The sequence below is a fragment of the Trichosurus vulpecula genome, chromosome 7 (assembly GCF_011100635.1).
Source record: "Trichosurus vulpecula isolate mTriVul1 chromosome 7, mTriVul1.pri, whole genome shotgun sequence".
Lineage (NCBI taxonomy): Eukaryota > Metazoa > Chordata > Mammalia > Diprotodontia > Phalangeridae > Trichosurus > Trichosurus vulpecula.
In genome coordinates this window covers 123,002,232-123,025,245 of record NC_050579.1, presented here as the reverse complement: position 1 = coordinate 123,025,245, position 23,014 = coordinate 123,002,232, and the positions used below count along the sequence as shown (strand labels likewise).

General features: G+C 42.7%; 1 protein-coding gene across 1 annotated transcript in view; it reads right to left on the bottom strand.

The window, feature by feature from the left end:
• The window catches only part of LOC118857623 (mitogen-activated protein kinase kinase kinase 5-like), a 114,087-nt gene extending 101,245 nt beyond the window's left edge, over window positions 1-12,842 (bottom strand). The window contains exon 1 of the mRNA XM_036768235.1: window positions 11,444-12,842. Within this exon, the coding sequence (XP_036624130.1) occupies window positions 11,444-11,930 (487 nt within the window). The 5' untranslated portion in view covers window positions 11,931-12,842. The remainder of the gene's footprint in view (window positions 1-11,443) is intronic.
• Window positions 12,843-23,014: the final 10,172 nt, after the last annotated feature.

The following is a 23,014-nucleotide window of genomic DNA, read 5'->3' as shown; positions in this document are numbered from 1 at the left end:
TATGAAGAGCTTGAAACGGCAGAGAACTTTATATTTAACACGGAGATATAGGACGCCACTGGAGCTCACTCAGCACAGGGGCACATGGTCAAACCCACTCTTTAGAAAAAATTGTGAGGCTGTTAAGGGAAAGATGGATTGGAATGGAAAGAGACAAGGCAGGGAGAAGACTCGGAAAGCTGGAAAGACACCTTAGGTCACCTCCTTCAGCCCCCTAATTTTAGAGGTGCCCAGAGAGGTTCAAAATGACTGAAAATACTACAAATAATAATAATTACTATTAATAAGAATAACTAGCATTTAAAGCACTCTCATGTTTGTGAAGTGCTTTAAATGTCATTTCATTTGATCCTCACCATAACTGTGAGAGACAGGTGTTATCATTATCATTCCCATCTTATAGACGAGGAGACTGGGACGAAAGTGAAGTTATTTTCCCAAAGTCCTACAGATAGTGGAAGGAAGGAAGGAAAGAAGGGAGGGGAAAAGGGAGGAAAGGAAAGACAGAAGGAAGGAGGAACAGAGAAAAGGAAAGAAGGGCAGGGAAGGGAAGGGAGGAAACAAGCATTTATTAAACACCTACTATGTGCCAACACATTGCTAAGCATTTTGCCAATATCGTCTCATTTGAGCTGTACAATAACTCTGGGATTTAGGTGCTATTATTATCCCCATTTTATAGTTGAGGAAACTGAGGCAGACTTGCCCAGGGTCATACAGGTGGGAAGTGTCTTGGACAGAATTTCATCTTAGGTTTTCCTGACTCCAGCTCCAATGAGCTACCCAGCTGTCTCTAACGGCAGAACTGGGATTTGAACCAGGTCCACTGATCACAAATCTGGCGCTCTTTCCATCATTCTCTGCAGCTTTCAGAGATGTACAGGATAATTTTAGGAGGGAGACAGCATAAAGAACTAAGAGGAAGAGGGAGGGAACATAAGTCGGGGAGGCATCCAAATTGAGCCTCAAAACAAACTATGGTTTCTACGGGGTAAAGGAGATGGAATGCTTAGCATAGGGCCTGGTACATAGTAAGTGTTTAATAAATGTTTATTGATCGATTGACTGAAGGAGTATATTCCAAGCCTGGGCAATAGCCCATGAAGACACACAGAGATAGGAGAAGGAATCATCAGTCCACAGAATAGAAAATAGGCCAATTTGGCTTTGAATATAGAAAGGGAAATACTGAATTCTATTCTTGTTCCTTGGAGAAGGAAATGGCAAACCACTCCAGTATCTTGGCCAAGAAAACCCCAAGGACTTTGTCCATGGGGTCACGCTGAGTTGGACAAGACTGAACAACAACAATTCTTGCCCCTACATGAATCTCTGTTTAGGCCAGAAGTTTAGTTACAGATAAAACTGGTTCTTCTTTTAGGTCAAGAATTCTTAAATTTTTGCATGTGTCGTGGACCCATCTGACATTCTCATATGGCCTTTAGAAACGTTCTTTGAATAATGGTGTTTTGTTTTGTTTTTTACAAAAAAAACAACTCGTAATTGAAGGAAATACTAAATTTCAGTTAGAGGTTAAGGAAAATAAAGTTGTCATTTTTTTCCCCATCCAAGTTCACAGAGCACTGATAACTGTCCACAGTTCACTAAGGGATCCAGGGGACTGCAGCTTCAGGTGAAGCTCACCTCCTTCACCACTAATTAGGCCTAGTCCTTATAGCTCTAAATGGCTGCACATTTTAAATCTTGGAGTCAGCCCATAACTGGTATTTCCCCCACTGCTCAGAACTGACTGCCTTTTCCAGTTTCAGAGCTCACACTTCACATCAAGTTCCAGCTCCTGGCAGGCTTTAGCTCTCCCCATTGGAAGCGCTCGAAAGACTAATACTGCATGTGCCTAATTAACATCTCACACCTGTTACTGACCCAGCTGCCAATTATTCACTTCCCAATATTCACAAATTGATGAGTCAAGTCACTTGGCCTTTGGTCCCCTCTCAGCAGTGACTGTCCAAAGACCTAGTTTATAATATTCCAGTACTTTAAATGTGACTTCTATAAAGAGGCTTGGTATAAGTGGAGTGGGCCAAGGTAGAAAGAAAAGGGAGATGAGCTGGTGTGTAGACATGGGAATAATGCAGTTAGAGGTAAGGATTCACAGGCATCCGGATATCCTTTATCCACTCTCACCCCCTTTTTGGGTTCTAAAGAGGTCATAAGTGTATCACAGACTGAGAAAGGTTGGCAAACACCAAACTAATTGACAGCAAATCTTTTTTAAAAATACTTGTAGAAGATGGCGGCTGGTATGCAGGGACCAGAATGAGCTCCGTACCGAGTCCCTCCAAAAACCTATAAAAAATGGCTCTGAACCAATTCTAGAATGGCAGAACCCACAGAACAGCAGAGGGAAGCAGGGCTCCAGCCCAGGACAGCCTGGATGGTCTCTGGGTGAGGTCTATTCCACACGGAGCTGGGAGCTGGGAACGGAGTGGAGCAGAGCCCAGCCTGAGCAGCGTGGAACAACCAAACTTGGAGTCAGGCGGATGGGGCCCCTAGCGCCCTGAATATGTGAGCTGCGGCAGTTTACCAGACCCCCTCAACCCACAAACACCAAAGACTGCGGAGGTTAGTGGGAAAAGCTGCGGGAGTGGAAGGAGTTCGTGGGTTCGGCTTCCAGCCCCGGGGGCAGCAGAGGTGGGGCAGCTACAGTTGCTGCTGCTTCTGGCCCCAGGCCCACCTGGTGGGAGGAATTAAGTGGCGGATCAGAGCAGGAGTGAAGAGCCTGCTGAAGATCTAAGCCCAGTTCGGGCTGGGGGTTCTTGGGGAAGGAGGAGTGCTGGGGTGGCAGAGCTGGCACCTCCCCCCCAAACGTGGAACATAGAACTCATTAGTCTACAAGCAGTCATACCCCACTGAAAAACTCAAGGGTCAAGTTAGTTGGTTGGGAATATGGCCAGGCATTGAAAACACACCCAGATTCAGTCTCAGACTTTGGATTCTTTCTTTGGTGACAAAGAAGACCAAAACATACAGCCTAAAGAAGACAACAAAGTCATAGAGCCTACAACAAAAGCCTCCAAGAAAAACATGAACTGGCCCCAGGCCATAGAAGAACTCAAAAAGGATTTGGAAAAGCAAGTTAGAGAAGTAGAGGAAAAATTGGGAAGAGAAATGAGAAGTGATGCGAGAAAACCATGAAAAACAAGTCAATGACTTGCTAAAGGAGACCCAAAAAAATACTGAAAAATACACTGAAGAAAACAACACCTTAAAAAATAGATTAACTCAAATGGCAAAAGAGCTCCAAAAAGCCAATGAGGAGAAGAATGCCTTGAAAGGCAGAATTAGCCAAATGGAAAAGGAGGTCCAAAAGACCACTGAAGAAAATACTACTTTAAAAATTAGATTGGAGCAAGTGGAAGCTAGTGACTTTATGAGAAATCAGGATATTATAAAACAGAATCAAAGGAATGAAAAAAATGGAAGACAATGTGAAATATCTCCTTGGAAAAACCACTGACCTGGAAAATAGATCCAGGAGAGATAATTTAAAAATTATTGGACTACCTGAAAGCCATGATCAAAAAAAGAGTCTAGATACCATCTTTCAAGAAATTATCAAGAAGAACTTCCCTGATATTCTAGAGCCACAGGGCAAAATAGAAATCGAAAGAATCCATCGATCGCCTCCTCAAATAGATCCCAAAAAGAAATCTCCTAGGAATATTGTCGCCAAATTCCAGAGCTCCCAGATCAAGGAGAAAATACTGCAAGCAGCCAGAAAGAAACAATTTGAGTATTGTGGAAACCCAATCAGAATAATCCAAGATCTGGCAGCTTCTACATTAAGAGATCGAAGGGCTTGGAATGCGATATTCCACAGGTCAGTGGAGCTAGGATTAAAACCTAGAATCACCTACCCAGCAAAACTGAGTATCATGTTCCAAGGCAAAATATGGACTTTCAATAAAATAGAGGACTTTCAAGCTTTCTCAGTGAAAAGACCAGAACTGAATAGAAAATTTCACTTTCAAACACAAGAATCAAGAGAAGCATGAAAAGGTAATCAAGAAACAGAAATTGCAAGGGACTTACTAAAGTTGAACTGTTTTGTTTACATTCCTACATGGAAAGATGATGTGTATGATTCGTGAGACCTCAGTATTAGGGTAGATGAAGGGAATATGCATATATATATACATATATATATATATATATGTTTATGTATATATAGAAGTGAATGTGTATGTATATATCTATATGTATATGTATGTATGTGTATGTATGTATATATATGTATGTGTGTGTGTGTATATATATGTAAAAGAGAGAGAGCAGACACAGGGTGAGTTGAAGATGAAGGGAAGATATCTAAAAGAAATAAAATGAAATTAAGGGATGAGAGAGCAACATACTGAGAGAGGGAGATAGGGAGAGATAGAATGGGGTGGATTATCTCGAATAAAGGTGGCAAGAGGAAGCAGTTCTGTGGGAGGAGGGGAGAGGGCAGGTGAGGGGGGAATGAGTGAACCTTGCTCTCATCAGATTTGGCCTGAGGAGGGAATACCATACATACTCAGTTGGGTATCTTACCCCACAGGAAAGAAGAGGGAGGAAGATTAAAAAAAAAATAAAAGAGGGGGGGATGATGGAGGGGAGGGCAGATGGGGGTGGAGGTAATCAAAAAAACACTTTGGAAAGGGGACAGGGTCAAGGGAGAAAATTCAATAAAGCGGGATGGGTTGGGAAGGAGCAAAATGTAGTTAGTCTTTCACAACATGAGTATTGTGGAAGGGCTATACATAATGATACACATGTGGCCTATGTTGAATTGCTTGACTTCTTAGGGAGGGTGGGTGGGAAGGGAAGAGGGAAGAGAATTTGGAACTCAAAGTTTTAAAAACAGATGTTCAAAAACAACAAAAAAAGTTTTTGCATGCAACTAAAAAATAAGATACACAGGCAAGGGGGCCTAGAAATTTATCTTGCCCTACAAGAAAAGAAGGGAAAAGGGGATGAGAGGGGAGGGAGGTGATAGAGGGGAGGGCTGACTGGGGAACAGGGCAACCAGAATATATGCCATCTTGGAGTGGGGGGGAGGGTAGAAATGGGGAGAAAATTTGTAATTCAAACTGTTGTGAAAATCAATGCTGAAAACCAAATATGTTAAATAAATAAATTTAAATTAAAAAAAATACTTGTAGCAAGGAATATAATTTCTTCCCTGCATGAATCACAGTGGTGATGTTTTCACAAGGTGATTAATTACCATGGCAGAAAAAATTTACTTTTTAATATAAATGTTTGCTATCTGGTACAATGTTTATAGCATGCTCTATAGGTTAAAGAGTAGTTAATTCAGTCATATTATGACTTTAATGTGTTAATATTCTCTTGACACTCATGCTCTCTCGTTCCTCCCCTTGTCCTCCAAGAAAATGGCCACACGCTGACTTGGACAGATCTTGCTAACTAAGAACAAAGTGTAATAGATATAAATGTTCATCTTTTCCCATTAAAAAAAGGAGTACCTAAACTAGTTAAACATGATCTCATAAACTAGTTTCTGTTCTTCCCCTTTCTCCTTCTATAACAACCCGGTAGACATGATAAATTAGTTTTACAATTCAACGTCTCCAGCAAGGGGAAGAAACTAGTAAATCTGAGCAATTGAGGAAGGAGACTAAAGTGTTAGTATCACAACTGGAGATTTGCCTTACATATTTATGTCTCACGATTTTTTTTTCTTCTCCCTTTACCCTTGACAAAAGCTTAAAATTCACTTATATTTCCAGAGCACAGAAACTCCAATTTGGAAAGGCCCTCAAAGTTATCATCTAGTCTAATCTATATCTGAAAAGAAATTCTTAATTATCCTTCGAAAGTGGTCATACAGCTTCTCTTTGGAGACCTCGAGTGATGGGAAACTCACTACTTTTCAAGGCAACCTTGACCTAACCCCCAAGGAGCCCCTCCGAAACACTACTAACAAATCACAGGTGTAACAAATGAAGGTTTTTCTTTCATCAAGCTACAACTGCCCGACAGCTACCATTCCTAGTGTTGCTAAACAAATTTAATCCACAAGAAAGCCCTTCAGACACTTGAACACAGGCCCCAAATCTCTTCTCCAGGTTAAACTCTTCCTTGTTCCTTCAAGATAAGGGCATCTTTCTTAAGTATAGGTAGTCCATTCCCTATATGAACCAGTACGTTGCTGAAGTATCATGGGACCCTACATTTAGGGCCAGACGGGAACCTAATGGCTGTCTAGTTTTACTTTCTCATTTTACAGTTGAGCAAACTTGAGGCTGAGAGATGTTAAGTGACTTACACAAGGTCACAGAGGTAGTAAGTAGCAGAACTTGGAACTGAACCCAGGTTGTCTGATTCCAAATTCAGTGATTTTTTTCTCCCCAGGACAAGAGTCATTAAAGACTAGGATACCAGTTTAAAAAGCTATTGGAATAATTTGCATATAACTATATACTTTAAACAAATATAACTATATACCAGGGCAGCTAGGTAGCACAGTGGGTAGGATGCAGGGCCTGGAGTCAAACAGATTCATTTTCCCGAGTTCAAATTTGACCTCAGACACAAGCTGTGTGACCCTGTGAAAGTCACTTGTCCCTATTTGCCTCAGTTTCCTCATCTGTAAAATGAGCTGGAGAAGGAAATGGCAAACCATTCTAGTATCTTTGCCAAGAAAATCCCAAATGAGACCACAAAGAGTTGGATATAACTGAACAACAACAAAAAATATACTTTAAAATATGCAAATAAAATTTACTTCTTTATATCCCCGAATCTTCTGGGAATCCCTCTTCCCTTTTCCCCCAAACCAGCAGAACTCACATTACAGCCCGAGAGTCCAAGTCTTCTACAGTTCATAGCCCCTTCCTAGCCATGGGTCCCTGTCCCTACTCCTGTTCCCTCTATTTCCTATCTGTGGCAGCAGGTTAGGTGGCAGGTGGCGGAGGTATAGGCAGTGGGAGAGAAAGAAGAGAAGGAGGAAAAGAGAGAAAGGAAAGAAATTGTTTTGCTGGGGTAGTGAGAAAGCCCTGGATTTAGAAACCAAGGGCCTAGATTCAAATCCCACCTCTGTCACTTAACTATGTGTCCCTGGACGAGTCTCTCAACCTCTCTGGGTCCCAGTTTCCTCATATGCAAAATGAATGGCCTCTAAAGTCCTTCACAGGCTGAAATTCAGAAATTTCATAAATTTATAAAATTCAAAATTTCATACAACTCATAAATTCATTAAATACCATCCAGCTACTTTCTCGTGTGTAGAGAAGGGAAGCTAGACCAATAGAGAAAGCCTGGCCTGTGCAGTACGCCAGTGATTTTTCCTTGAGCCCTCTGACAGTTTGACTCCTGGGCTCCTTGGATAATCTGACTACCATTCTGGGTCTTTCCTTCTGTTGAAGGAACAACAGAAGATGTAGAAAGAAAAAAAAAGGTAGAGATGGCAATGGATTTAAATACAAAGGATTCTAAAATAGTCTGGATCTAAAGTTCCTTCTACAAAAATGTTAGAAATATCCTAGAAAATCAAGGGCAAACCACTGCAGGGAGGCGGGGAGTAAAGCTTAGCTCCACGGACATTCCAGCAAACAGAAGGAACAACTTTTATCAGGAGGTTATTATTAAAACACAAAGTCTGAATTTATGGAGAACATTGACGAGCATTTCCCAGGAGGGGGGACAGCTAGGTGGTGAAGTTAATAGAGCACCAGCCCTGGAGCCAGGAGGACCTGAGTTCAAATGTGGCCTCAGACACCTGACACACGTCCTAACTGTGTAACCTTGGGTTAACCCCCAATTGCCCTGCCTTCCCCCCTCAAAAAAATGAGAGAATTTCCCAGGAGGAGGTAGGATGGATGATTTGTGACCTGAGTGACAGAAGGAACATACAGATGAATGACAGTGTGGATCAACTGAAGTCTAAAGTGCTGGTCCAAGTAAAAACAAAAGACAAAAGGGCTTTGCCTGCTTCGGGTACCAAAAGATAAGAGGGCTCCCGTTCTGCATAGAACCAGGAGAGGAGAGACCTTGGCTAGAAGCAATTAGCTAGCACTGATATAAATGAGGGCACCTAGGTGGCACAGCGGATAGAGTGCAGGGCCTAGAGTCAGGAAGACTCATCCTCCTGAGTTCAAATCTGGCCTCAGACACTTAACTAGCTGTGGGATCCTGGGCAAGTCACTTAACCCTGTTTGCCTCAGTTTCCTCATCTATCAAATGAGCTGGAGAAAGAAATGGCAAACCGCTCTAGTATCTCTGCCAAGAAAATCCCAAATGAGGTCACAAAGATTAGGACATGACTGAACAACAACAATATAAATGTAAATGGGTGACTACATCCTTGAGACTCACTGCAGAAAAGAATAGGAAGAGGGTGCCAGTGCTGGGTAAAAAATATACCAAAGAGCTTATATTAGGTGGTTCTTCTAGAGTATCATGGGAGGAAGCAACGAGCAGGAAAAAAGACACTTCTGTGAGTTTGTGGCCACTGTTCCAACCTTCCTACTATGATTCTCCTCCCATCCCCCATGAACTAGCCCTTAGCATAGTCCAAGGCAGCCATGACCCGTGGCATAGAGTTAGGGAAATCTTGCTGGGGGGGGGGGGAGGGGAGAGGGAAGGGATAATATGTTCCTGGCATCCCAAGTTAGAACAATTTCCCATAGAAACATTTTTGCTTAGAAATGGGTTTACCATTTTATAACATCCTTTCAATGGGTAAATGAAATCCAAATTCTAAAAAAAATTCTAGAAACAAATAATAAACACTTCCAATGGACATGAGGGCATAACACAGTACTCTGCACATAGCAGGCTAGGCAATGGCTAAATCTTTGTTGAATAATTTAGGATACAACCCATTTGTAAATCAGACATCATGAATAAGGAGAAAGTATGAAATTTCTTACTATTCACTGAATTCTACTGAATAAAATGTTTGTTACCATGGCATTTCCTGTCTCTGTAAAGATGTTTTCTTAAGCATGTAAATATGGAAAATTTCCATGAAACCAATAATATAGCTGGAGTTTCAACATAAAAGCTAAGAAAGGAAATAATGATGAAAAAACTTTAAATGCTGGCAGGGAAGACGTTGGGAAAGAACATAGATGACACTGTAAAATGATACTTGTTCCAAAAAAAGTGAGAGTTGTACCTCTTAAAATTACAACACAAGTTCGAGAATAGTTAAAAAAAAAAACCTTACAAAGTCTGATCTAAAATGACCCCCAAAAATTAAAACGATAGTTAAATAGTATTCCCTCAGGGAAAAGCAACAATCTTTTTAAAAATCAGACCCTATTTTTAAAAAATACACTTGTACAAGCAAGTAAAAGGAAACTCATTTTTTCTTTAATTTTCCAAAACATGAAGTTTCCAATGCATTTGCTCAAATATAGCCATTCTTCTAAGAGTAATACAATGCATATTTGCACTTCCATAAAATACTTCAAAGTTATAATTAGCCTTATATTAATAATCACTGTAGTTTAAATCACAGCCATTATACCTCCTTTGCTGGACCTGTTTAGATCTGTAGATTCAACTTCCAAATTCAAGACAGCTGTTATTTTCCCAAAAAAAAAAAAAAGCACCAGAGGGGGTTATTTATTGTCTCAATTCTACCATTTACTACCTGTGTCACCTGAGGTAAATCACTTTATCCTCTCTGAGCCTCAGTTTCCTCTGAGGAAAACTGTCAAATGAGGAGACCGAACTAATACATTCCTAGAATCCCAAGTTGAAACAAATGAAAACAATTTCCCATAGAAGCACATATATTATATACTTCAAACACATTATGGTTTGAATAGTGGGTCTATGATGCTAATGGGTACAGTTTCTTTGTGTTCAGCAACAATAACCATCAATCAGTACCTGGTAGAATATAAGCAGAAAAAATAATCTTATTAAGACCCTGTTTCCAATTAGTTTAGGAGTTAAGCTTCTAGAGAGTATAAAGCAGGAACTTTTTTTTTAATCACCTAACACACAGTAATGCTAAATACAGTAAAGAAAGTCTTTCCCTGTTTTGCAGTATTTTGGTTACTTCTTTGCTATTTTCCAAATTGTGTGCTTCAAATAAAAGTTAGGTTTTTTTAAGGTTTATGTAACTTAGCTAGCAATAATGCATGACATGCATATGCAGTTATGCAGGCCAGTACTCTAACAAATACCAGAACCAAAAAGACCTAGTTTTATTTAGTCTGTCTTTCCTAACATGAAGTTCTTTTCCTTATTTTTGAACTATTGAGACATCAGCCATGGCTGAATTCCAACACTGACATAAGCACCGTTCAGGTGTTTTGAAGAGGCTGAATGGAAAGACAGGCCTGAAAACAAGACAAGAATCTAAAGCCTTTTATGTAAGCACATACATGGTTACTGCACTGAAATTGCTTCAATCAGATTTTAACCCACAGTTATATTAATGCAAACATATGGCTTGACATGCTCGACAGTGTAATGATGTTCAAAAGGGCCACAGGAGGTTAATTTCATATACACATTCCTGGAAATATTCTGAATATTTCAGTTTATCTGTCAAGAGATGGCAAATTGCTTCAGTCGCTAAACCAATTCCCTAACTCTCAAACTACTGTAGCAGGTGTTAGAACAGTACAATAAAATTATTTTTGGAAGGGATTATGCTAGCAACTGCTTTAATTACCTATAGCTCAATGTGATCTCATGTGGGCTCTCAATTAAGTCATTAACGTTTTAAACAATGTGTAAATTGATAAACGTTCCAGGATACAGCACACGCCGTTTGGCAAAAAACCTGGTTCTTTCCCTCCAACAATGTAACAGAGACAATAGAGAACTTGAGTGTTGGTTACAATGTCACTACTGCCCTAGAGAACAAACTTGGAAAATGCAAGTGAGTGGGGTGCTTAAAACACGGTGATCAAAACTTAAGGTAAAATAAGACTGGGAGGAAAAATCAGTCTTTAAGGACAAGTGCATGTAGCCAAGCTGGTGCTGTCTGTGAAGCCTGTTCTATCTCGTACTCAAAATCTAAATGAGACACCCAAAAATCTAGTGAAGAAAAAGGGCGGCGACAGGAGGGACCGTCAACTGAAAGTACCAAACAGGCACCCTTAGAAATGGTGAGATCAACACCAACTATGGGGACAGAGGTGAGTGCAAAAGACTAAATATTAATCCCAGGGCGAAGAAAGATCGGTACAGGGCATAAGCTCACCTGGGAGGAGAGGAAACGAGGACTCCCTCTCTCACACATTCCCAGGGAAAGGAGAAATGTTCGCTTTCAAATGCTTACATACTCGATATGTTAACACCCCACTTAGGCACTCTCTCGGTACAGGAATACGGACCAGAATAGGGGAGCTGCTCAAGCCAAGAAAAAAAAGTGGGGGAAGGGAGACAAGGGAAGAGCACCCATAGAAGGAGGAAGAAGAGCAGCAGGAAAAGCTCCCATCTTGCCTACCTGCATTGTAGAAGCGATCCAACACCGCGGTTTCCCCGAAGTCCAGTTTGCCAAAATGCAGGGTCTCCAGCGCAGCGCCCACCGCCTCGCACGCCTCCCGCAGGCACTGCAGGGCCTCGCTCTCAGCCACCACCAGCTGCCCCTGGCTCGCTTCGTTAATCACATAAGCCACGGCGGTTCTCCGACTGCTGCCGCCGGCGCCAGTCGAGTTGCCCCGACTTCGGGGGGCGCTCGGGGCCCCGCTCGCAACCGCTGCAGCCGAGATGCCCCCTGTGCAGGCGGCAGAGGTGCCACTGCTCTCCACATTCCAGAAGCTGCCGGGAGGCGGGGGCGGTGGTGGGAGCTGACTCCCCTCGCCAGGAGCAGCAGCTGCAGGCGCCGCCGCTCCACCCCTTCGGCTGCTGCCGCCCTCCTGGAAGGTGCAGAAGCCCGGGGGGCTGAACGGGGGCACCGGGAAAGTGATGCCCTCGCTATCCTCCGCACTCATCTCTTCCAGGGGCTCTCCGGCGGCCGCGGTGGGGTCCACCACCCAGCCGCCCCGTCTGGCCAACCACAGCTCGGGGCTGCTCCGTGCCCGCCGGGCTAGGCAGCTGCCATCTCGCGCTGCGCCCTCGCCGTCGCCACCACCGCCGCCGCCTCCACCGCGGCGCCGCCTCTTCTCTGGCGCTCTTTCTCCCGGAGGGACGCCGCTAGCCGGCGGCGCGTCTCCCCTCCTGGGCGCCTCCGTGGCCGTGTTTCTCCCTGGATGCAAGGCTCGGGATAGAAGGGTTAGGGATGAGCTATTGGGTGAGAAGGAAAAAAGCGCTTCCTCTCAGTCTAGGGCTGGCCGGGCTCTTAGCAGACCTGTGCCGCGGAGCTGCCGAGAGGCTCTAAGCTCCGGAGACTCCGTGCGCCACTGACACCATAACGCAACGCCAGCTGCTCTTGCGGCGTGCGCTCTCCTCTCCGCGGCGCGCTCTATGGGGACCACGGGGGTTTCCTCTCCCTTAGAGAGAGTCACCTGGCTGGCACCTTACCGACGGGGATCGCGGAGCGTTGTACACGCACACCAGAAGCCGCAGCCAAGAGGATCCGCCTCCCTAGTCAACTGCAGCTTCCTCCTCCTCCCCTTCCCTCTTTTCTCTTCCGATCGTTGTGGCCGCCTCGTCTAAGCGCCGGCCCGTGAGGCTGGAGGCGTGCGATTTCTTCCAGACTCTTGCCCCTCTCTGCTAACTGCCTTCTTCCCGCCCCTTTGCTGGAGCCCGGAGTCTGGGGCCAGCCCCCGGGGGCGGGCGCTGCTGGGAAGCCCTAAACCGAGGTGAAAGCGACCATACTACCACTGCTACCGGTCATCAGCGGCTCCCCAGGTCCGTCTACAGGACCTCAGCTAGAGGTTGTATGTTCCCTCTGGTTTTCACCATCCGGCTACCTACCTCAGAAGAGGCATATTGTGCGAGCCATCAGTTACTTCAAACTGCGGGGGGCTCGTACAAAAAGTCTCTTTTGCCATTGTTAAAGTCGTTTTTTGCTGCGGTTGGTGTCTGATGAGACGATCCCCGCAGCCATGGCGCCCTCCTCCGGCTCCTGTTTAGCTCGGCTCTCGTGTTTAAGCTGGGACTGCCTGGCCTGAGAACTTGTGGGTTGCGCAACCGTGGCCCTGATTTCAAAGGGAGCTAAGCTCCTAGGCGGCGGAGGGCCTTGTCCGGCCCCGAGGTTTGTGCGTAACACGTCTGAGCTTGGGACTCTGGGAGTAGCGTGCGAAAGATCTGAGGTCGGCCTGGGGACTTTCCTACTCATTTTTGAAATACCAGTGGGAGGATGGGGGGTGGGGGTGGGAAGGGAATAAACATTTATTAAAAAGCCTACTGTGTGTCAGACTGTGCCAAGTGTTTTACAAATGATCCTCACAACAACCCTGCAAAGTAAATGCTATGATTATCCCCGTCTTACAGTTAAGGAAACTGAGGCAGAGGGAGGTAAGTGACTTGGCCAGGTTTGAACAACCAGTAAGTGGTTAAATCTGGATTTGAACTCAGTTCTTCCAGATTCCAGGGTCAGAGCTCTAGCTGCCTCTAGGTGGATCCCTTCCCCTTCTCAGAATGTTTTTAGATAAATAAAATTAAAAGCATACAAGGAAATCAATTACATGAAAATTGTGTGTGTGTGTGTGTGTGTGTGTGTGTTTTAACTTAAAAGACTCCAGGTTAAAACCTCCTGGATTAGATGAATTCTGAAGTCCTTTCCAGCTTATATATTCAATTGTGCTGCCTCTACCCTAATTTAAACCGAGGGCTAGATTTTTATATAAAGGCCAGGCACCCCTTGGTCTGAAGATCCCCTGTTCCCCAAGGAATCCTAAGATATGGAAATACTGTCAGCCCTCAAGCTAAGACTTAACACATGCCTGTTCACACTCGGGCTCTAAAGAGTGGAGAGGATACCTGCTATTAGGCTGTAAATTGTCCAGGAGTAGCCTAGTACCAAGGCTAATCTCCCCAGAGAATATTTATAATGTATCCATTGACCCTGGAAAAGGCATTGGAGGGCCACTTACCTGGTCCCCCACCCATGGTCCAGTTTGTCACAGAATCTGAAGTCAGAGGTTCTGGATTCAAATACCATCTGTGCTTCTTATCACTATCTTTGTGACCTTTATTAAACTGCCTCCCGTCTCTCCATCTCACTAGTAAAATTGGGGGGGGGGGAGGTTTATACTAATTGATTGGTAAGTTCTTTTGCTAAATCTAGGCTGTGAGGGGTGGGGTATGTCTTTCTAAAGCAACAGCTCACAAGCCTCCACCATTGTAATTTCTCCCATGACTATCAGCTTGTTCAATTTTTTTTTCAGTTGTATCTGACTCTTCAATGACCCCACTTGGGGTTTTCTTAGCAAAGATACTGCAGTGGTTTACCATTTCCATCTCCAGCTCATTTGACAGATCAAATGAGGCACACAAAAGTGAAATCACTTTTCCCAGCTAGTAAGTATCTGAGGCCACATTTGAACTCAGGAGGGTGAATCTTCCTGACTCCAGTACCAGCACTCTATCCATTGAGCCACCCATTTTAGACTTTTAGAAAGGCGTATTGGGCAGCTAGGTGTTTCAGTGTGCCACGCCTGGAATCAGGAAGACCTGAGCTCAAATTTGGCTTCAGACATTTACTAGCTGTGTGACCTTGGGTAAGTTTCTTGACCCTGTTTAAGACAATTTCAGAAAATGAAGAAGAAAATGGCAAACCACACCAGTGGAAAACCTCAAATGGCGTCACAAAGAGTTGGAGACCACTGAAACAATTCAGCAACAGTTTACTAAAGCAATAAGAACAGTTGGTAAAAGAAAAAAAAATCCCCTGAAAGAACTGGGATAAACTCTCCTGCCATGTTGGAGTGGGGAGGGGGGAGAGACAGAGAGAGCACAATAAAACAAAGAGGTGACTCAGAGCTGCTGGTTGTGGAAAGTTTTTGTCTCCCCCACCCCTTCTGCAGGAGTTCTCATGAAGTTTCCATCCTGTTAGGCACAGAGTGGTAATAGCTTCTATGTAGTCTTTGCATAAGGCAATCTGGTTAAGTGACTTGCCCAGAGTCATGCAGCTAATAAATGTCAAGTATCTGAGGCAAGATTTGAACTGGGGTCCTCCTGACTCCAGGGTCAGTGCGCTATCCACTGTGCCACCTAGCTGCCCTGACTCCTTGTAGTCTTGAAACAGCATTTCCTCTCTATGTCTAGTTTATTTATGGCTCCTGGTGCATACTGCAGCCAACTGTTGCAAGGGCTCTACTATGATGCTCGTGGGATGTAAAAATCTACATATCTCCCAGCCTCACTACACACAATGGATAAAGTACTATAATAAATGTTGGTAAATAAGCATTCAAACAAGCAAATGTTATTTCTTTAAAACTTACTACAGTACAACCGCAGTTTAAAACAGAAGAGAAGAAAAAAAATTCCTGAAAACTAGGGTATCCAATAGAAGAAGCCCTTGGTGTAGAATCTTTCCATTGGGTCTTAGCAAATATGCAAAGGCCCAAAATTCATCCAAGAGACCCCACATGTAGCACAGTTTCTGGGGCAACTATCCTAATTATCTGCACTAGCAAGTCATATTGCCAGAGAGTGACTACTGTGCCTCCCCTCAGGGTTCTAAAGATAGCCTTGAGAGTTTGGAGAAGGGAGGTTAATCATGAACTCCTCCCCCCCCAGATTATCAGTTGATATCAGTTAGCCAGACTTTATTAGATTTTAGAAAGGAGTATTTTACTAAGGTGGTATAATAACAGTTAAACGAAAATTTCCCCCTAAAGATCTGTAACTTACTCCCACATAGGTCACACCCCTGATTGATTACCTCAAGGTATGTATTCACATCTGGCAAAGGTATCAAGGTAGGTGTAGCATCATGTTACTTTAAGTGGGGTATAGTGATTTAATGGATAGCCTCATTTACCACCCCCCCCCCATCCTTACACATACATTACCAAAAATAACATGTAAATACAAGGCTACCCAGAAAAAGTTCCTTCCCTTCCCCAATCCAGATGCACTGCTTCACCACAAAGATGTTCTCTCCCTCCCTTTCCTTTCCACCCTCTATCAGCCTTAAGTGTTTGTTTTTCACTGCTCTATGAGCAACCTGCATATAAACCTCAGAATGTGGGAGATATTGGTGCCATCTTAAGGAATGGGGGCAGATAGTGGAGGGTTTCCAGGAAGGGAGCAATACAAGCCCTGTGGAGCTGTCTGTGGCTGCAGTGCATGCCTGCCTAGAACAAGATGGAAAGGTACATTTTCATTAGTGTGATAAAAATAGAACTCCTCCAACATCTATCCCATCATATGTTATACCTGTTTTACCAAGGCGCCATGTACACATGCTCTAGGGAGCCCAACTTAACAGTGAAAAAGCACGGAATACCTTGTCTATTGCAGGGGGTTGTATTTCTTGAACTCTAAGCTGCAGGTCCCTTGAAGGGGCAGAATAGTTTTTTGTTCATGGGTCATCTTTCCAGACTGTGGTGGTGCTGTGTACCTTTACCACGTGTCCCTGGATTCCCTTTATCTCACATTTTTTCTGCCCAGCGAAGTGCATGATAAGCTTAAATGCTCTTCTAAGTCAGTTCAGTTGCCACACTACATCTTCTTTCCAAGGCCTTTTCCTTCTTTCTTGTCTCAACTACCCAATAAAGCTAAGAGCCATTCTAATAAATGCCCTTGCCTCTCACCCCTACTCCAGTTCCTCTGTCAGTTTCTGGAGTAGCTGAAGCTGCTACTAAGATAGCACCTTAAAATTCTTCCCAAACATGGACTTTTCCTTATTCTTTGTGTTGAGGACCCTAAGATGACCAGCACCTTGAACTAATCAACTTGAGCCTCCCTCTAATCTCCACTAGATCCTTGGACTTACTAGATGTTCTTCCTAGGTTTCCTGGAAGCATGTCCATGGATACAACAGCAGAATCTTTTTTTCCCCTTTTGGAGAGGTGGGTAGAGTTGAGGAGGGAGGGGGCTATTCAGAGGGACCAAACATCAACTTCTGTGTGCTCTGTTTGGGAAAGTTGAATAAATCCAAATTACAATCTAATCAGTGTGTTCTATTATTTTGCCCACTGCAGCCTGAGCATTACATTTGTCATGGCCACTTTGACAATTCACAGGATACCCAATTGCCAAATTAATAGGGGCATTTTCTGATACACTAACCTCTCTTCTATGGCTCTGCCTTTTTGCTGTTCTCACCAGCTTTGGGATAGACTACCCTTGAAGTGGCACTGCTTACCACATGGAAAAACTATAGATAATGTTTATTTAGGCTCTTAAATACGTCAAGGCCTCAGCTCAACCAGCATATCCTTGACCCCTAGCCCTTCTCCTCCAAAAACACCACCTCAAGGGAGAATATGGGTACCCTCTTTAGGTCCTTATTTGCTTTCTTATAGATGAGGAAACTAGAGATTTAAGTGGTTGCATAAAGTCAGTTGCTACTATTGCATGTGTTCAAAGCCTTCATGCTTCCCTGGTTGTTTCAGATTCTCTTCTTGAATCCAACCCTAAACCCTCTTCCTATCATGTAAATCATAAAATCATAGATTTTAGAGCAGAAAAGAACTTTGGAGGTCATCTAGTCCAATTCCTCCATTTTACAGATGAGAAAACTGAGTAGAAATTAAACAACTTGCTAGGGCCACAGGAGAGAAGGAAAGAAGGGAGGAAAGAATGGAGGGAGGGAGCAAGGGAGGAGGGAAAAAAGGGAGGGAAGGAGGAAGGAAAGAAGGGAGGAAGGAAGAAAGGAGAGAGGGAGGGAGTGAGGAAGAAAGGAGGGAATGAGGAAGGAAGGAAAAATGGGAGGCAGGAGGGGAAAAGGGAGGGAGGAAGGAAAGAAGGGAAGAAAAGAAAGAAGGGAGGGAGGAAGAGAAGAAGGGAGTGAGGAAGTGAGGAAGGAAGGAAAAATGGGAGGAAGGAAGGAAACAGAGAGGGAAGGAAGGGAAGAAAGGAGACAGGGAGGGAGGAAGCAAGAGAGGAAGGAAAGAAGGAAGAAAGGAAAAAAAGGAAGGATTTATTAAGTACTCACTATGTTAAAAGCATTGTGCTAAGGCACAGGGCTACTGTGCTAAGCAATTTACAAATGCTATCTCATGGTATTATTAACCTCCTTTTACAGCTGCAAAAACTAAAGCACACAGAAGTTAAGTAATTTGCCCAGTCGTACAACTAATAAATGTTTGAGGCTGGATTCAAGTGCAGGGCTTCCTGATTCCAGGGCCAGCACTATATCCACAGTCCCTTCCAGCTACCTCTGGTAGTTGCTGCTAGAGGTCAGGAGACCGCCAGTGAGAGTCAGAGGCAGGATATGAACCCTGGCCTTTCGAATTCCAGGTCCGGTATTTTATCTATGTCATGCTGCTTTTCTAGGTGTTCACTTGACTACCATCACTTCAGCCAAAGCCACCAAATTCTTAGGCATATGATGCCTCCCCTAATTAGCCCTTTAAGGACCTTTCTAAGCCTCTTTTGAAGATTTTCATCAGAAATAACTCCTCCTAACTAAAAATGGTTATTATATGTGGGGTCATTCAGGTATTCTATCAGTGACCATCTTTCTTCTTTGGAGATATAGATACACATACACACACACACACACACACACACACACACGGTGTGTGTATATGTATATGTATGTACACATGTGTATACATATGTATGTGTATACACATTTGTAAATATATGCATGTGTGCGCACATATATCTCCTTGGTAATTCAGGGAATCCTGAATATATAATATATACACACGTATGTATATGCACACACACATACACATACTATATGTATATACACATATGTGTATGCATATGTGTGTATATGCACATGTACATATATGCATATGTGCACGCACATATCTCTTTGGCAACTCAGGGCATCCTGAATATGCAATACATACACACACGTGTGTATTTGAACACATAGTATATGTATATACATACGTGCACACATGCATGAACGTATATGCATATATGTGCACACATATATCTCCTTGGTAATTCAGTGCATCCTGAATATATAATATATACACACATATATACATTTCTATACACACACGTCCCTGAGGGACTCTGTTTTATACTGTGAAATTACTTGTGATAGTGGAGATGGGGGCAATCCACCTCTGCTTGAGAAACAATCCAATCCACAGAAGTCATCGATATATGCTATGCCATGAACAAAGGTTCCCTTTGCCAAGTCTTCTGACATATATTCATAGCTGGGTCCTTATATACCAGCTTACACTAACCTAAGAAAGAGAGTGCATTCACACACAGTCCACCTTTGGAATGTGATTCAGAATATAATACTAGGCTCAGGAAACAGGAATGTTGCTGTGGCTAGAACACTGCGGTAACACACAAGGGGAACTCTTGCTGCACCATAAACCAAGCATTCACCTCCTACAGCTCTCATAGTTTCTCACCCCAGTCCTGGATAAACCTAGGATATGAGGGAGAGGGCCAGGTGTGATCCATGAAGCATTGGTGTTACTGTCAAGGTCTCACAACCACTGACAAAGGCACACACAAGGGAATAGAGGAGGACGCAGAAAGCATTGGGTTTTTTGTCTTTCTTTGTATCCCCAGTGCTTAGCATGGTGCCTAACACATAGAAGGCACTTAATAAATGCTAGTTGACTGACTGAGGGCCTGAGATAGGTGTTCAAAGGGGGAATCATAAGTAAGAGAAAGCTAAGAAAAATATTCTAAAGGAAGAATGGACAGGATTTATCAACCGATTGAATTTGGAAGATGAATAAGAAAGAGGATTCAAAGATGACTCCATGAATTTGAGGTCTAAGCAGTTTAGCAGATAGTTCCATCAAGGGAAGAGAAATCAGATGGGTTTACAGCCTGTTGATCACCCTCAAACTGGTTTAGTCCATCTGCTGAAACAGTTTTACTGGACTGCTGCACATGCTAAAGCTTCTTGGAGCCACAGGTGAAAGCTGACACCAGGTGGACACCAAAGGTGGATGAGCACTCTTGAAAAGGGCTGGGCAGTCCTTCATTACCAGAGGTGCTACTTGAACACCCCATACACCCATACAAAGTTTACAATATATTGGCATTGAAACTCCCCAAGAAATAGTCTTAACCTCTATCTGAGGCATCAGAGTGAAACATTAGCAGAGGACTCTATTTACAGGCAGAGTGACTGAACCCCCTCCCTAAACCTGACATCTTTCCTACTTCCTGTATTACCTGTAATCATTCCTCTTCTAAGCCCCTACTCTATATTGGCTCTGGTACAACTGTACATCCCCACCCCCAGTTTATTCTTTTTAAGGATTAGGTGGAATAAAAGAAATCACCTAAGGTGGGATTTCTTTTTCAGTAGCTACTAAAGTGTGCATACTCTTGGGGCCTCACTACAATTCTCCTACATCAGCTTTTGAAGGAAAGGAAATACTGGAGCTCAAATTCCTCTATATTAGCCTGCTACTATATTTCCTAGGCCTCAGTTTCCAGATCTGTAAAATGGGGTTGGGTGGAGTTGGACTCAAGTGTTCTCTAAGGTCCCTTCCAGTTCTAAATACTATGATCCTATACTAAAGAAATCAGCTGTTTTTCTTGCTATTTGAGCTTGTTTCATAAGCCATGTTCCACATTTCAAGATTAGTGATTAAACATGAAATCTGTCAGAATTGTAGTTAATTGCTCCTAATAAAGAAAACTGTTGAGGTTCTACAGATGTAAATATATGCACTTTGGCATATCCATGAACTTCCCAGGCTGGTGGGATTAGTGAGATCTCCAGATTTTCCTTCCCTGATCCTAAGCTAGCCCAACAGGCCTTGACCTTTGTTATGACAGGCCTCATTGGCAATCTGGTGAAGCCTACAAGACAGACATCTTCTCAGAATAATGTTTTTAAGTGCATAAAATAAATTACGTAGGATTGGGAAAGAAATCAAATGATTTGAAATATAATTATGAAAATATTTTTAAAAACCACAGTTTCACAGACCCAAGGCTAAGAACCCATATTGAAGTCCTGAAAAATTTCAAAACACCTTTATATCTTATATAATTAAATTTTTCCTTCCTTTATTCCATAGACTGAGATGAAGCAGAATCAGATTATTTGTGTTGTACTAGCAGATCTCTGCCTAACCCAATCCATAGCTCACTTGGTTAAAATAAAGATTTAAAAACTTTTTTAAAAAACAACAAAATCTACAGCCTAAAGAAGACAACAAAGTCATAGAGCCTACAACAAAAGCCTCCAAGAAAAACATGAACTGGCCCCAGGCCATAGAAGAACTCAAAAAGGATTTGGAAAAGCAAGTTAGAGAAGTAGAGGAAAAATTGGGAAGAGAAATGAGAAGGATGCGAGAAAACCATGAAAAACAAGTCAATGACTTGCTAAAGGAGACCCAAAAAAATACTGAAAAATACACTGAAGAAAACAACACCTTAAAAAATAGACTAACTCAAATGGCAAAAGAGCTCCAAAAAGCCAATGAGGAGAAGAATGCCTTGAAAGGCAGAATTAGCCAAATGGAAAAGGAGGTCCAAAAGACCACTGAAGAAAATAGTACTTTAGAAATTAGATTGAAGCAAGTGGAAGCTAGTGACTTTATGAGAAATCAGGATATTATAAAACAGAACCAAAGGAATGGAAAAATGGAAGACAATGTGAAATATCTCCTTGGAAAAACCACTGACCTGGAAAATAGATCCAGGAGAGATAATGTGAAAATTATTGGACTACCTGAAAGCCATGATCAAAAAAAGAGCCTAGATACCATCTTTCAAGAAATTATCAAGGAGAACTGCCCTGATATGCTAGAGCCACAGGGCAAAATAGAATTTGAAAGAATCCATCGATCGCCTCCTCAAATAGATCCCAAAAAGAAATCTCCTAGGAATATTGTTGCCAAATTCCAGAGCTCCCAGATCAAGGAGAAAATACTGCAAGCAGCCAGAAAGAAACAATTTGAGTATTGTGGAAACCCAATCAGAATAACCCAAGATCTGGCAGCTTCTACATTAAGAGATCGAAGGGCTTGGAATGCGATATTCCAGAGGTCAATGGAGCTAGGATTAAAACCTAGAATCACCTACCCAGCAAAACTGAGTATCATGTTCCAAGGCAAAATATGGATTTTCAATAAAATAGAGCACTTTCAAGCTTTCTCAGTGAAAAGACCAGAACTGAATAGAAAATTTGACTTTCAAACACAAGAATCAAGAGAAGCATGAAAAGGTAATCAAGAAACGGAAATTCCAAGGGACTTACTAAAGTTGAACTGTTTTGTTTACATTCCTACATGGAAAGATAATGTGTATGATTCATGAGACCTCAGTATTAGGGTAGTTAAAGGGAGTATGCATATATAAATATATATATATATATGTTTATCTATATATATAAGTGAATGTGTGTGTATGTATATATCTATGTGTATATGTATGTATGTGTATATATATGTGTGTGTTTATATATATGTATATACATATATATATATATATGTAAAAGAGAGAGAGCAGACACAGGGTGAGTTGAAGATGAAGGGAAGATATCTAAAAGAAATAAAATGAAATTAAGGGATGAGAAAGCAACATACTGAGAGAGGGAGATAGGGAGAGATAGAATGGGGTGGATTATCTCGCATAAAGGTGGCAAGAGGAAGCAGTTCTGTGGGAGAAGGGGAGAGGGCAGGTGAGGGGGGAATGAGTGAACCTTGCTCTCATCAGATTTGGCCTGAGGGGGAATACCATACATACTCAGTTGGGTATCTTACCCCACAGGAAAGAAGAGGGAGGAAGATAAAAAAAATAAAAGGGGGGGGATGATGGAGGGGAGGGCTGATGGGGGTGGAGGTAATCAAAAAAACACTTTGGAAAGGGGACAGGGTCAAGGGAGAAAATTCAATAAAGCGGGATGGGTTGGGAAGGAGCAAAATGTAGTTAGCCTTTCACAACATGAGTATTGTGGAAGGGTTATACATAATGATACATGTGTGGCCTAGGTTGAATTGCTCGACTTCTTAGGGAGGGTGGGTGGGAAGGGAAGAGGGGAGAGAATTTGGAACTCAAAGTT